The sequence below is a fragment of the Colletotrichum fructicola genome, assembly GCF_000319635.2.
Source record: "Colletotrichum fructicola Nara gc5 chromosome Unknown KSG_Nara_v1_contig11, whole genome shotgun sequence".
In the NCBI taxonomy this organism is placed as follows: domain Eukaryota; kingdom Fungi; phylum Ascomycota; class Sordariomycetes; order Glomerellales; family Glomerellaceae; genus Colletotrichum; species Colletotrichum fructicola.
Genome location: NW_027094061.1, coordinates 2,129,474 through 2,142,469, shown reverse-complemented (window position 1 = coordinate 2,142,469; position 12,996 = coordinate 2,129,474). Strand labels below are relative to the sequence as shown.

Below are 12,996 nucleotides of genomic sequence, written 5' to 3'. Positions count from 1 at the left end.
AAGGTCTAACGTCGAAAACAAAGTCAAGAAGAACATCTCTGAACTTCCAAAGCTTAAGATATGTCTTGCTAAGCCTGAATGACTATATGATGGCTGTAGGGATCTATTTGCAGCATTGCAACTGAAGCAGCGTTCAGCACAACACTTTCAAGCTATTTATGGAAGCACACACTTCCTTACGATGAAGGATTGGAAATCATGCCTTTTGGGATCGTTCGCGCTTTCATACCGATTGAGAAGCCCCAGGGGGGAGACCTCATCTGGGCTGTCACCTAGAAAGTCCTTATTGAGGAATATGGAACTGTTAATATCGTTATTTTCGACAAAAGAGGTCAGAAGTTGATGAGACTACGCGGCATTGCTCATTTCGGTGAATTTCATGTCAATGTTGTATCCCACGATCTTCTCATAAAGAGGGGCATCTGGCCTGACTTCAGCCCAGGTAGTAGTGGTTTAAGATGGATGGATCTCACTTACGTCTGCAAAACTCACTTCAACTCGAAAAAAAACGATATACTAGCTATTTGGAGAGGAAGCTCCTATCTGGGGGCTAGATCTTATGGCACAGAAGTATGGGACATCCTGGCCCGATGGTCATGAATCATCTTCGACAAGCATTAGCAGAACTTAAGATAAAGTCAGATTAGCGCTGCGTTGATGTGAAAACTGTTAACGGTGACGTTTGCGCAAAGTCGGAGGCGAAGATAGTCCGGCCTAAGAGCCTCAGTCAACTGGTCTCGACGATGAGTTCCTGTTCTATGTGGATGATTGCATTGCTTCATATCCACACAAGTAAGAGGCTTCTCACCGCAAAGATATTGCGTAGTGACAAGAGGTTTTTCATCTCGAAAGTATTGCTGGAGAGCTGAATAAATAATTACACTAGAATGCTGGAGCCAGTTTATTACTAGTCCCTACTACGCAATTTATAGTCGTATCTGCTGACTAGCATCCTAATTAAGTTAGTTATATACGCACAAATGATTGTATAAAACGGTCATCATTTTTCTATTTCTAGTAACTAGAAATCGGATGTGGATCTTATTACTCACCGTCTTTTCGATTTTTGAATGTTACACGCGCAAACCTACAAGCGACTTGAGACAAAACCAAGCAGTAAAGACCGGCCTTGCATGGAGGTCTTTTGATCCTGATCGAAGCCTTGACGGATGATCGACAGACTTATTTACATACGCAACTGCCAGATTCAGTCCATCCGTGTGACGCATGCTCAGTTCGCTACCATTCCTTTAGCCACGTTGGCATATTTGCTGTCAGTGTAACACAAATGGTTTTCACCTGGTTCAAGGACACCGATCTCGTTGTGCAACGCCGCTATCAGACTAGCGTTGCCAACATTGTCTGCACTAGCTTCCCAAAACATTGCCCCACCCAATCTGCGAGATTTGATGAAGGCAGCTTTCTGCTGAACGGACAATGGACTGTCGTAGCTGATCAGCTCCCGCGTTGCGGGATCCCAACTGTATGTTGCCCCAAGCGTAGCATCATATACCTCTCTGGCCCCTGGCCGAGGGAGGTCTTTGTTGTCCCAGACTCCATCTTGCCACGATCCACGCCCAACCTCCGAGAAGGGATCGCCGAGGCCGGCAGTGTTCTGAAAGCTTCGCCCGTAGACAGGCATGCCTAGTACGATCTTCCGGCTTGGGACACCAGCAGCAATATAGGCCGACACCGCGGCATCTGTCGAGAAAGGCGTCGACTGTGGCCGAGATGTGCTGCTGTACAGATTCGCCTGATGCGCTGCGACGGAATCCCATGCGCCGGAGTAGTCGTAAGCTATGAGATAAAGGCAGTCCACAACGTTTGATATGGAACTGAGATCGAGTTTTTCGTATTTCTGGGGGCCTGCAGGCGACGCAATACTGAGCTGAAAGTGGTAAGAAGGCGCATGTTTCGCGGCATAGGCGTCAAGATGGTGCCGCACGGTTTGTAGCAGAAGGACGTAGTCTCTGGCTTCTTCTTGAGTTTCCGGGTATTCCCAATCCACGTCAATGCCGTCAAAACCCGAATCTTTCATTAGCGAGACCGACGTCTTTGCGAACAGCTGTCGGCTCTGCTCAGACCTCGCAACTGTCGCAAAGTGGCTCGACCAAGTGGCGCCCCCGACGCTCAATATCACTTTGAGGTGTCGGTTGGCCTGTTTGAGAAGGTAAAGTTGCTTGACGCAGCCATACACATCCTCTCCGTTGCTGTTCACGGCTATTTCGCTAGTAAGTCTCGTAGCTGAAACAGGGCCACTTCGCCAAAAGAAAATGAGCACGTACAGTCGGTCGGATAACGCTTTTCCGAATCCGCCCAGGAATCCGCAGAGAACCTATTGACGAAGTTTTTGAGTTGAATCTTCAGCTGTGGCTCTCAAGAGCAACTTACACCTCTCCAGAGGGCGCAATATTGACGAAAGCGTACAGGACGTGAGTGATACGAGACGTTGGAAGCATTTGTGGGTGAAAATTCCGCCCGTAGACGCTCCTGTAGAGGTTGATGAATAGTTGATCAGCTACCCAAACCAGTGCGACAGTGGCAGTTATAACATACCAGTTAGGGTAGTAAACAGCATTTTGGAAAGAGGCTCCTGAGATAGCGAGCATTTTCAACATGAGGAAAATCTTGAGCCGGTAGTATTCCATGCTCTCTACGTGCGGGGAAGAGCTGTGACGGGGACAAATTCTACAGTTTTTGTGAGGCTATAAGAAAGTCTTCACGCTTATGATATAGAGAAAGAAAAGTCAAAAGCGAAGGTCACCACCGTGGCAAAAGCTGGATCTCGGTTCCGCTGCTCCTCTCTTGGGTAACATTTGTCACCCAGCCGTCATGGGAGCTAACTGCGCCACGACTAGAAGAAGTTGTCATGACCACAGGTGCCGCAATATAGTCAGTCACGTTAGCCGGTGCCACGCTGGGACTAAGCTCTTTCAATCCTGAGGAATAAAACTTCCCGGGTTGGATACTGTTCTTGACCGATTGCAAATCTTACAGCTACGTAAGATGCATTCATCGCCGCATTTACTACTGCGACCTACTGAGAGTTTCCTAAGTAACATATATCGCATTCTTGTAGTATGAATCTTTGGCATGAAACTTTGATAGAATCTAGCAGTGTATAATGAACGTTTCGTACACCGTTTTACTCCAGCTTCTAGAAGGTATGCCCTGTTGGAACAAAACAGTACATCCTGGATGACAAACTTTTCAAAGCCGCCGCGTTTCGGTTTTTTTATCTGCCATAGCGGTTGAGTTAGTGTTGGCAAACGTCTGGCGACAAGACGAACGGTCTCGCTCTTCCCCGCAGTGCTCGAAGTACAGGCCTTGAACACTTTGAAGACCTTGTTGAGCGCGGCAGGAGCGAGGATGTTGCCGAATAGGTTTTCTTTCCATGAACTTGTACGACGTGCCGCTGCCCAATAGGCTGTGGATGTACGCTTTCTGTGTTTTCGTGTACGTTGTGTACGCCGGGGGAGGGTGCGCGTGTTCTCGAGCCAGCTTGGGCCGAAGCTGCAGGTCCCGATGGGCCATGGTGGGCGGTTCATCCCTATCTTGCAATAAACCACTCGGTCCGGCACTCGGATCGGGTGTAGTAAGAAACTGTTCGAGGCCAGCTTGGCGTAAAGTCGGAAGTGATACCCTGGGCTTCGAGCTGGTGAACTGTGGTTGAACTGTTCGAAGGGGGGCAAGCTGTGGCGGCTTGATGGGGGCCGGAGGCGCGGTGCGTCTCGGACATATACAGCACGCAGGCGATGTGCTCCAGCGGCGGTCTCGGGTAGGGGCTTCGTGACTGTTCAGCGGAGGTACATATCCTTTGCGGGGCTTGCTTTCTGTGACCAGCAACATAGTGAAAAATGGCCAAAACTCTTGTCTACCAGGTGAGAGAAGGAAACCTGATTTCATTGTTCGAAGCTGCAGCGCAGTACAGGAATAAATACTTCTCTTGCTAACTTTTGCTATCATCGCCGTTACATCAATATCTTTGTTCACGAAGGTCAGCCTATACACCCATGTTACGGTGATACTATTCTTCATATCACCGCAGTCATAGAATTATCGGTCACTACGCAGCAACGGAGAGGTTTCCTGCTTGAGGTGAGAAGAATTCCTAGCGTATGTTATACTGTAACTACAGTACAGGCATGCAAAGTAGTCTTATTATCGACAGCCAACTCAAACACATACACACTGGAGAAGGGCCCACATGCATGTCCAAACGACCGCCCCCACCGAAAGCCATTGAGCAATCCCCGGCTGCGTCGTTACGTTCGCGCCCAACACGGATAACACCCTGCCAGCCAGCAGCGGAAGAGAGACGCAGATGGCCATGCAAGCTAACGCAACGCACAAAACAACAAAGAGGAGGGCGACCGTTACGATACGGGGAATACACAGTAGGAGCAGACCCTGCGGGAGGAAAATCGATAGAACGATGGCCGTGCATGTGCCGACCAGGACAAACGACAAGAGCCAGTATGGGGCGATGCCCAACCCGCTGAGCGCGCCCAGGTCCGCGCTGTCCATGTCCAACGCTTCGGTCTCCGGCAGGCCGGGCACGACCAGCCGGGCCGCCTGCCACAGATTCTCCAAGGCTTTGATATGGAACGTCTGCGACATGTTCAGCTCCCCATACGGCACGAGCTTGGTCGTGTCGTTGGGGTACCCAAGCTGCCAGACGCCCCTTGTTTGGAGACAGACATACACGGGAACGGCATCGCGCCAACCGTTTAGGCCATTCATGAGCCCCACAGCGCCCGTGCTGATGGCCTTGTCTGCCGACGCGACAACAGTGGCCACATGCGCGCCGGCTTTGGTGGCGATGGATTTGAGGGGATCAGAAATATCGTCGGGAATGGTCAGCCGTCGCTGGCTTTGGTCTTTGTCGAAGACATCAAATGCATCGCTGACGTTCTTCACCAGATTTGCTGTTGTTACCTGCTGACATGTTAGACAGGCCGAGGCGGGGCCCACGAGGGTTGGTCGGTGAGGGTCCTCACATTCAACAAAGAGCAATGCTGGGTGGTATCCCAGCCAGGCGTGACGTAGAAGAGGAACAGAAGCAGGGAGCACACCCACACAGCAACGTTCAAGCCGTTCAGCCACCGCATGTTCACAGTATCTCACATCGTTTCCTATATCTTTATATACTTTACGGCGAAGTCATCCGCACGTTTGTGACTCAATTGACCATGGATCGCTGAATGTGTCAGTCGTCTGGGCTTCTTTGCCTTGTAGTGTGCGCTTAGCGATTAAAACGTACGTACAAAGTGTTTTACCGCACATGTGCGCTAAGACGCTCTTCCAAGTACCTCAAGATTCTCCTCCGGGTGGCCATATCAGGTTCCGGCTTGTGCGCTATTATCTGCTCGCACACCAGGCATTTTACGTGTCGATTGTACGTGCCTAAGTAGATTATGTGAGATGGTTCGCTGGCTGTGGTTCCGAGGTCGATGCCGCACTTACAATATCCGCAGATGAGGCTCTGGCAACAGGAAAGCGTAAGAGCGAACATCGCACGTTGAGAGCATAGCGAGCAGCGTAGATCGACCGGGGTCCGAATCGGGCTCAACGCGTCCATGGTGGCAAAGCCGCATGAGAAGAGCAAGAGGCGAGGAGAAAGGAGATGTCAAGATTGAGTTTGTTAAAAGGGTAGCTCGGTATACTGGGTTTTCATGATGGACGCTGGAGGCAATAACTGTTAGTATCTCGCAACACGTACAGGACATAACAACACAGAAACCTCACGTCTCTTCTGATTACTAAAAGCATGTAGGCATTACTTTGCCATCGGCACGTTGCAGTAGACTGCCCTTGCCTTTGCTGCCTCGTACGTCGCATCGTTGTTCGCCATCACTATGCGATTCGGTCAATCCAGTCAATTCAGTCAACTGATTCAGCCCAATCGAGTCAATACCGACTCGGATGCCCAACTGCTTGTTGTACAAACACGGAAGCGTGGATTAAAATGGCAGAGAGGTAGTCACGAGAAGTATGATGACACAGCGTAGCAGCATGACTATGATTGAAGGTATCCAGAGACCCCCTTAACAGGGCTGCAGAGCTGATGAGCTGATTTTTCATGTTGTACGATATGTTGCATAGCGTCCCTTCAAATATGGCTCTGATTGATGAGCAGTAAGTGCTTGAGCCTCGATATTTATCATTGGTCTGGCAAAGCCATTCCTGCGTCCCATAAATGGAGACAAGAGCTGAAGTGCCTCTGGCTATATCGAAGCGCTTGTTTTTGATCCATGTAGAGCGCCGCGTGGAATGCGAGTACGAGAGACTCACCGAACCCGCCTTAGACGACGGGCGCTGCCTGGTTCGACACCGTCACAGCAAAGAAATTGCTGTGTGCCGATTGACGTGGCTCCAGAGCCTTGGAGGAATTGGGCGCATAGCTCACCGGAACGTCGCGCGATACATGGCATTTTTCACGAATCCCAGCCCGTCTTCCTCGTCCACGAACGACTCGAGATCGATCTGCAAGAGCTTGCGATCACAGATGAGATCAATGTTGCTTCCGTCCTGTCTCAGGTAAGCAGGAATCGCGACCTTCTGAGGCGGTATTTTCGATGTTGAGATGCGTGCTAAGTCATCGAAGGCACTCACCATGTGGTGGCTTAGTGGGAACTTCTAAGCATAGAAGAGTTATGAAAACGCCTTTGACGGGTATTTCTTGGGTATCAAGTGATTTGAGATTGATATACATGATTGAAAACTTGCAGATGACTTAACGTAGGTGGTGACATAAACTTGGAACATGTGGCGTTGCTACCTTTTATTGTCCTTTCACACGCTACGAACGGCCCCAGCTTATTGACACACCTTGTGCTGGACGCTCATCATCAGTCGATACCACTACTCGTTATGTGGCATTTGAGGGTTATTGTGAGACTGAGTCCCTCCTCCCTCGTTACGTTACGTGTAATGCCATGTAGAGCGGGCTGGGCGCGTCAGCGCTCGCAACACCGGTTCTGGGGCTGGCTACTCGCCTATGAATATGGGCGGTGATGTGACTAATTGGTACATTGGCGCATGGGAAACCTAACCTATAACCACCTCCCTTATAATCCCCCTTGATGGGTGCGACAGGGAAATGAGAGACGGCTTGATTTTGACGTATTCTTTTGAGCGATGACTTCCTCCTGTTAGGGATACAGGGGAATCGTGTGATTAATGAGACGTCTGCAAGTGTAGTCTGGCAAACTTGGCAATGTCCTTGACCTGGGTCAAACCAGTCTCCAGCAAATCACAATTCGGCAAGGCTTCAAGGCCCAGTTGGTTTATCGTAGGAACATAGAGGCTAGTAGGGGTGCCAAGCGAATATGACGGGTGACAAACAGTCTCAATTTGCATTGTTCACAAGCGGAATGAATGGTGCTAGTACCTAGATCGTCACTCATAAGAATACCGCACTACCCAGAAGAGTTTGGGCTGCGAGTTCCTCGTGAAAATCCTGCCTCTTGGCATGCTCAGCCCAACATGGTTATCTTACCAAAGTCATCCTCGCGGATGACGACTGCAATGCTTTCTGTTTGCATTTTGTTCCTCTTGATGTACTCAGTGCCGTTTCTTTCTACTTCCTTCCATCCTGTTTCCTTACAAACACCACTGCAAGCGCCGTCACAAAAGCCAAGTCCTCCCAAAGTCTTCCACCAACCCGGAGAAGAACAGCCGACGGCATGGGAGAACGAAGCGAAATCGATTGCCGAGAAGGCGAGATACTTCATAGATACACCTATACGTGCTCCTTACAAGGAGAAGTTCTACGATGTTGGCCAACGAACTCAGATCGCGCGAGAGTGGGTCAAGTTTCTCGACTCCGCTGGTGAATCAGACGACAAACAAACTGTCCAGGACGCCGTTGAGAGCGCGATCGCATGCCTCTTTCCCTTCATTCAGAACTCACCGAAACGACCGGACAGCACTACACCCTTCACCGATGTGAGATCCTCCATCGAGGCAGGATCGCGTGGCATCGTCATCCCAACGGGGAAGGGGACGATGAGATATGCTGCCCATCTTATCGGATCGCTTCGTGAGGTCCTCCAGACGAAACTGGCGATCCAGATCGTCTATGCAGGAGATGAAGATCTCCCCGCTGCTGATCGCGAACGGCTCCAAGCACGCTTCCCCGATATCGAGTTTCTGGATATCTTGTCTGTGCTTGATGACACCACTCTTCAGCTGGCTACTGGAGGCTGGGCCATCAAAGCTTTCGCTGCCCTTTACTCGCCTTTCGAAGAGGTCATTTTGACGGATGCCGACTCGGTCTTCCTCCAAGTTCCGGAAAAGCTTTATTCCATCCCGTCTTACATTTCAACCGGAGTTCTTCTTTTCCACGATCGCCTGCTCTGGCAGCACGCTTTCCCTGAACGCCACGAGTGGTGGAGGTCGCAAATTCACAAGCCTAGTGCGACACTCAATAAATCTCTGGTGTGGGCAGAGGATTACGCGGAAGAGGGCGATTCTGGCGTGGTTGTCATTGACAAGTCGCGTTTGGATGTGATGATGGGTCTCTTGCATGTGGCGTGGCAGAACACGCACGCCGTGCGGGAGGAGGTTACGTACGTGATGACGTACGGCGATAAGGAGTCTTGGTGGTTTGGTCTCGAGCTTGGTGGGGCTAGCTACTCATTCGAAGAGCACTACGGCGCCATGGTTGGCTGGATCCGTGACAAGCTATCGGAATCTATGGATAGGATTTGCAGCTTCGTCATTGGTCATGTTGATGATGAGAATGGGTTGCTCTGGTACAACGGAGGGCTTTTGAAGAACAAAAAGATTGACGCCCATGAGTTTGGGCTGCCGACCCACACAATGGTCGACGGAACTTGGGAGAAAGGTGCTAGAAGGACAGACATGAGCTGTATGGTCGGTCCAGCGGGCAAGCCCGTGGATGAGGAAAGGGGTGAAACTTTGGAAAGGTCTATAGCATTGGCGCAAGAGTTAGACGACGAGTTTGATTTTGTCTAGAAAGGCTGGCCACTTCTTGACGACGAGAAGCCCAGAGGTTTTGCGTCGTATCATAACCATTGTACCCACAGAATAGAACTGTTCATGAAGTTATATTGCCTGTGTTAATCGCAGATGAGTGCTCAATGTCATGAGCCAGGCTCGGGGAAACCATTCAACCTTTGACTCATTTTCTGCTCCATTACATCCAACATGGATTCCACCTACCTAGTCTGGTGTTCCATCATCTCAACCACGGCTTTCAACTGTTCACTCAGCCTGTCCAAGCCTAGCGTAGTGTGTGCCGTCGCTCCTTGCTTGTCGAGAAGAACGCGCTGGCCTTTCGGGCCTGCAATGCTTGCTCTACTGCATAGTATTGCCCCTCATGAAACCATCGTCATTAATGGTATTCTGCTAACATTGCGTCATCAACCCCACTGTTACCTTGGCGATCTGCATCGTCTGGCGATCCAACTGAGTCTGCTGACCTTGAAGAAACTTTTGGTGTTGCCGGAATTGCTGTTGCTGTGTTTGAGGATGATGTTGTGCCGTGCATTGTCCATTTTGCGACTGACTGCCAGCGCCGAATGACGTATCGTCTTGGTACCATGGCTTTTTGCCATGAGGATTGGTGCCTGTTGTCTGACCCGCCATAATCGCTTTCAACTCTCAGGTAATAATCCGTAATGCATCTCAAGGGGACTGTCAATTATCTACTTCTGTTGATATCCTTTATATTTCTATAGAGAGCAACAGATATTACGCTTGAACAGCTAACCTCGCTGGTTATATTTGTCGTCACCGTTATGTTATGTTTGTTGTGATTGACCTTCCTAGCCTCACACAAGCAACACCTTTTTCAACGATGCAAGAGTGTAAACACAAGTCCGGTGAAGGAGTAGCCTGCCGTCTACCTATATGATCGAATAACGGGCGAGATTTTCGATGCTTGGAAACTGTCAGTCGCTCCTTGCTTCGCTTCGAGAGCGATCTGTATCGTCGGGAATACCTTTGCTGCCCTCATGCACTTGGATAGCGATCTGTAGAAACTAAGACGAGGGGGGTAGGAGCACTACAGAGCCGAGGAATGAAGTGACAAAAGCCTTGTCATCAGCCTGTGTTTGACATTGACATTAACAGTCGGCAGCAACATGACTCCCTGCACAAGTGAATGACATCATGAATGGTTTCTGAATGATCTAAATAGCCTAAGTTAAGATACAATCAGCCGTAGTCGGAATGACAAATATCAAGATGAAAGGCTTTATATGACGCTTGGGCCAAGGGGCTGCGATGATTCTCTTTGCAATTGTGCCAAGAAACTTACACAAACTGCTCACTCGGCATAGTCATTCTGTTAAAGGATTTCTCCTCTTTGTCAATAGTCGATGTCTCGAAATCCAGAGCTAGTCTAGGTAGATCAATCCGCGGCTTAGGCCATGTACTCATTACCGAAGTCAGGCTTTGACTCAATAGTCTTGCCATCCTTGCCTGAAAAACTCCCGCGATGAATTGCCAACTCTTTGCTACGACGGTATTCCTCGACTCAGGCCCTCGTGCTACTCTTCCGCGTTCGTTTTCGGCTCAGATAGACGCACATATCCTGACGGGATGTCGTTGAGAAGTCTTGGGAGTCTTTTTCCTCTTTGGGATTCTGAGCATACAAGACGTATAGATGAGATCGTCGCTGAGCATGCGGGACCTTAGAAGTACCCCTTGTATTAGGTTTATAATATAAAATATGTGGGGTATCATATCATGCATTCAAGCTGCAAGGTGTCTCAAGTGTATACCAATAACATAACAGCGCTCGAACTTATGATTTGTGTGGGAGATATGTTAAATTGTCCAGGACAGCTGAGAATAATCCGAGCTTGGATATTCTGTTCGAAACCCTAGTAGCTACCTTGAATAGCTCACGCACTTGAGCACTCGCACCTCAACTTGAAAGTCTTATCATCGAACCAAAGAACATCCAGGAAAGCGGGGGCTTTCCCCCAACTACGGAGAACCAACGGCATAGAAAGCATGTTATCTGAGCTCACTGAGTCTATGAAGATCCTCGGAGTCACCCCAGTGAAAGACGTTATGTTATGTATGTGCTGTTCGAAACAGACACTTTCCGCAACAAGATCAGACATACACGCCGATCAATGGAAGCGATCAAATATAAGTAAAGATACTCCCGATGGCTTCTTCTTGTGGTAAATTCCAAGTATGCTGCTTCATCATTATGGACAAGTCATACGCTGCATTAACGCCGGTCCATCTGCGTTGCTCACTATGCTCCCAATGCGCAATGTTTGCCATGACACTTTCATGTTGTGAGAGTCTCGTCTGTGGATACTGTAAGTATGCCCAAGACCCCGAAGCTAGACGAGAGGTCTGACGACGCCAGGCACATACGCTCGAGACATAAAATGTCTGGTGTGTGAGCAAAAACCTCCGAAGGAATCGGCGATTGATAGGGTGTCCCGAGGAAGAATACTAGAATACCTAAGAGAGCGCCTTCGTGCACTTGGCGTTAAAAGACATGGACTATTTCCCGCTGACTGATTATACGCTGCTAGTTATATAACGTAGTTAATTTAATATAGAATCATAACAAACGGCGTTTTGGTGAAAATAGCCGATCCGGATGTGCGGAAGTAGGTGTGGGACGTTAGCGGACCTCACGTTGGCTGGCAGTGTCGTCGCTTTCGATTAGACGAACTCCCTTCGATTTGATGAGGAAGACATTGACCCTTCGCTACTGAACCACGCAATCACAGGCGAAGCTGAGCGAGGGTTCGTCAAACCCCGTCAAGGAGATCCATATGCTTTTGCCGATCCAAGCGCTTGCATGCTGCGTGCTTGTGCCTCAACGCCGCCGTCACACCATGTCTCGGGCACTGAACCAGGTCAACCAAATCAAGCAAGCAGGCAATACCTAATGTATCAGGCCGTGACGGCAGGAACGCCGACGCCGAAACCGTCTCAACAGCGCAGATGTCCAAGAAATGGCAAACAGAAGAACTTGGGCATGGACGGTATCGTGGGTGAAGAAGCGCCCAGGTTGGGATCGGGTGGCACTCTATCAGAACAGGCACAAGAGACATAAGAGACACAAGACAGCGAAGAGTATAACGAGTTGAGGAAGCCTCACGCTACGCGTCAAAGCTATGTTTCGCGGGACGATGCGGCCGCTGCGGCTAGCGTCGTACGGGACTTCTTTAGACAGCCGGGAAAAGAAAGAACAGCGCTCCCCGTAAAGCAATCAAGTCAATTATGAGGGTCAAACTTAACTTGATTGCCACATCGCGATACCATACTTGATTGTTTGCAATTAATTGCAAGGAATTGCCAAGTGAAGCTATTCAGAACCCCCCAGCAGTGAAATTGCACCCCTCTTGTGCTATTGCCTCATACATTGAAGCATTTCTAACATTTCTACCTTCATCGCCAGCCTCTGTGAGGTCTGGGCAAGAGATGCAGCACTGAATGCCCTCTCACAGTCAGATGATTGTGAGGGTTTCGCCAAGATCCCCAATGCCAGCCTACCTAGCTGAGGATATTCCTCTTTATGGGCAAACTACTAATTAACAGGATTGCAGTTGGCCTGCCTCGTAAGGGCAAAATACCTCTCCAATTCATCCATTTCCTCATCATCCTCTTCTTCCTCAAGTATCGCGACTTCAGCTTGAACCCATTGCTCAAAGTCATCTAGGTCAACAGGCTCTGGGCGATGACTTGTATTCCTCATAACCTCCCCTTCTTCAGAAGGATACCATCAGTTGAAATATCTCTTCAGAGCCAGTTTGGCACTGGATACCCATTCCTTCTGGCGAGGGGATCGCCAGTTTCTCTCCAGGTATTTGATTTTAAATCCAGGGTGGAGGAGTAATGCAGCAGCATTCAGAGGTGACTCCTCTGTCAATGTGTAGTACTCATCCAGCTTCTTCCATCCATTATTGATTGAAGTCCTCAAGTACTGCTGGCTGCTGCTGTCCATCTCTTCCGAGTTCGAGATGCTGTTGATGTACTCTTGACGAGTAT

The 12,996-nt window shown here is 49.4% G+C and overlaps 6 protein-coding genes across 6 annotated transcripts; 2 read left to right on the top strand and 4 right to left on the bottom strand.

Moving 5' to 3' along the window:
- Nucleotides 1–1,231: 1,231 nt before the first annotated feature.
- Nucleotides 1,232–2,648, bottom strand: chit1 (Endochitinase 1; the record flags this gene model as incomplete). The annotated part of the gene is made up of 5 exons (XM_066153774.1): nucleotides 1,232–1,239; nucleotides 1,300–2,220; nucleotides 2,286–2,335; nucleotides 2,392–2,490; nucleotides 2,557–2,648. 5 exons carry the CDS (start codon nucleotides 2,646–2,648, stop codon nucleotides 1,232–1,234), a joined length of 1,170 nt encoding a protein of 389 aa, XP_066007085.1.
- Nucleotides 2,649–3,210: 562 nt separating this feature from the next.
- On the bottom strand, nucleotides 3,211–3,534 carry CGGC5_v017124 (uncharacterized protein; the record flags this gene model as incomplete). The annotated part of the gene is made up of 2 exons (XM_066153773.1): nucleotides 3,211–3,239; nucleotides 3,291–3,534. The coding sequence occupies 2 exons, from the start codon at nucleotides 3,532–3,534 to the stop codon at nucleotides 3,211–3,213; spliced, it is 273 nt and encodes a 90-aa protein (XP_066006867.1).
- A 642-nt stretch (nucleotides 3,535–4,176) lies between these two features.
- On the bottom strand, nucleotides 4,177–5,111 carry CGGC5_v017123 (uncharacterized protein; the record flags this gene model as incomplete). The annotated part of the gene is made up of 2 exons (XM_032027949.2): nucleotides 4,177–4,938; nucleotides 5,001–5,111. 2 exons carry the CDS (start codon nucleotides 5,109–5,111, stop codon nucleotides 4,177–4,179), a joined length of 873 nt encoding a protein of 290 aa, XP_031875729.2.
- A 24-nt stretch (nucleotides 5,112–5,135) lies between these two features.
- On the bottom strand, nucleotides 5,136–5,581 carry CGGC5_v017122 (uncharacterized protein; the record flags this gene model as incomplete). Its single annotated transcript, XM_066153772.1, has 4 exons — nucleotides 5,136–5,200; nucleotides 5,264–5,291; nucleotides 5,378–5,406; nucleotides 5,467–5,581. 4 exons carry the CDS (start codon nucleotides 5,579–5,581, stop codon nucleotides 5,136–5,138), a joined length of 237 nt encoding a protein of 78 aa, XP_066006871.1.
- A 1,907-nt stretch (nucleotides 5,582–7,488) lies between these two features.
- Nucleotides 7,489–8,982, top strand: MNN14 (putative alpha-1,3-mannosyltransferase MNN14; the record flags this gene model as incomplete). Its single annotated transcript, XM_066153771.1, has 2 exons — nucleotides 7,489–8,503; nucleotides 8,545–8,597. 2 exons carry the CDS (start codon nucleotides 7,489–7,491, stop codon nucleotides 8,595–8,597), a joined length of 1,068 nt encoding a protein of 355 aa, XP_066006870.1.
- A 2,287-nt stretch (nucleotides 8,983–11,269) lies between these two features.
- On the top strand, nucleotides 11,270–11,894 carry CGGC5_v017120 (uncharacterized protein; the record flags this gene model as incomplete). Its single annotated transcript, XM_066153770.1, has 3 exons — nucleotides 11,270–11,309; nucleotides 11,360–11,388; nucleotides 11,733–11,894. The coding sequence occupies 3 exons, from the start codon at nucleotides 11,270–11,272 to the stop codon at nucleotides 11,892–11,894; spliced, it is 231 nt and encodes a 76-aa protein (XP_066006779.1).
- Between the last annotated feature and the right edge of the window lie 1,102 nt (nucleotides 11,895–12,996).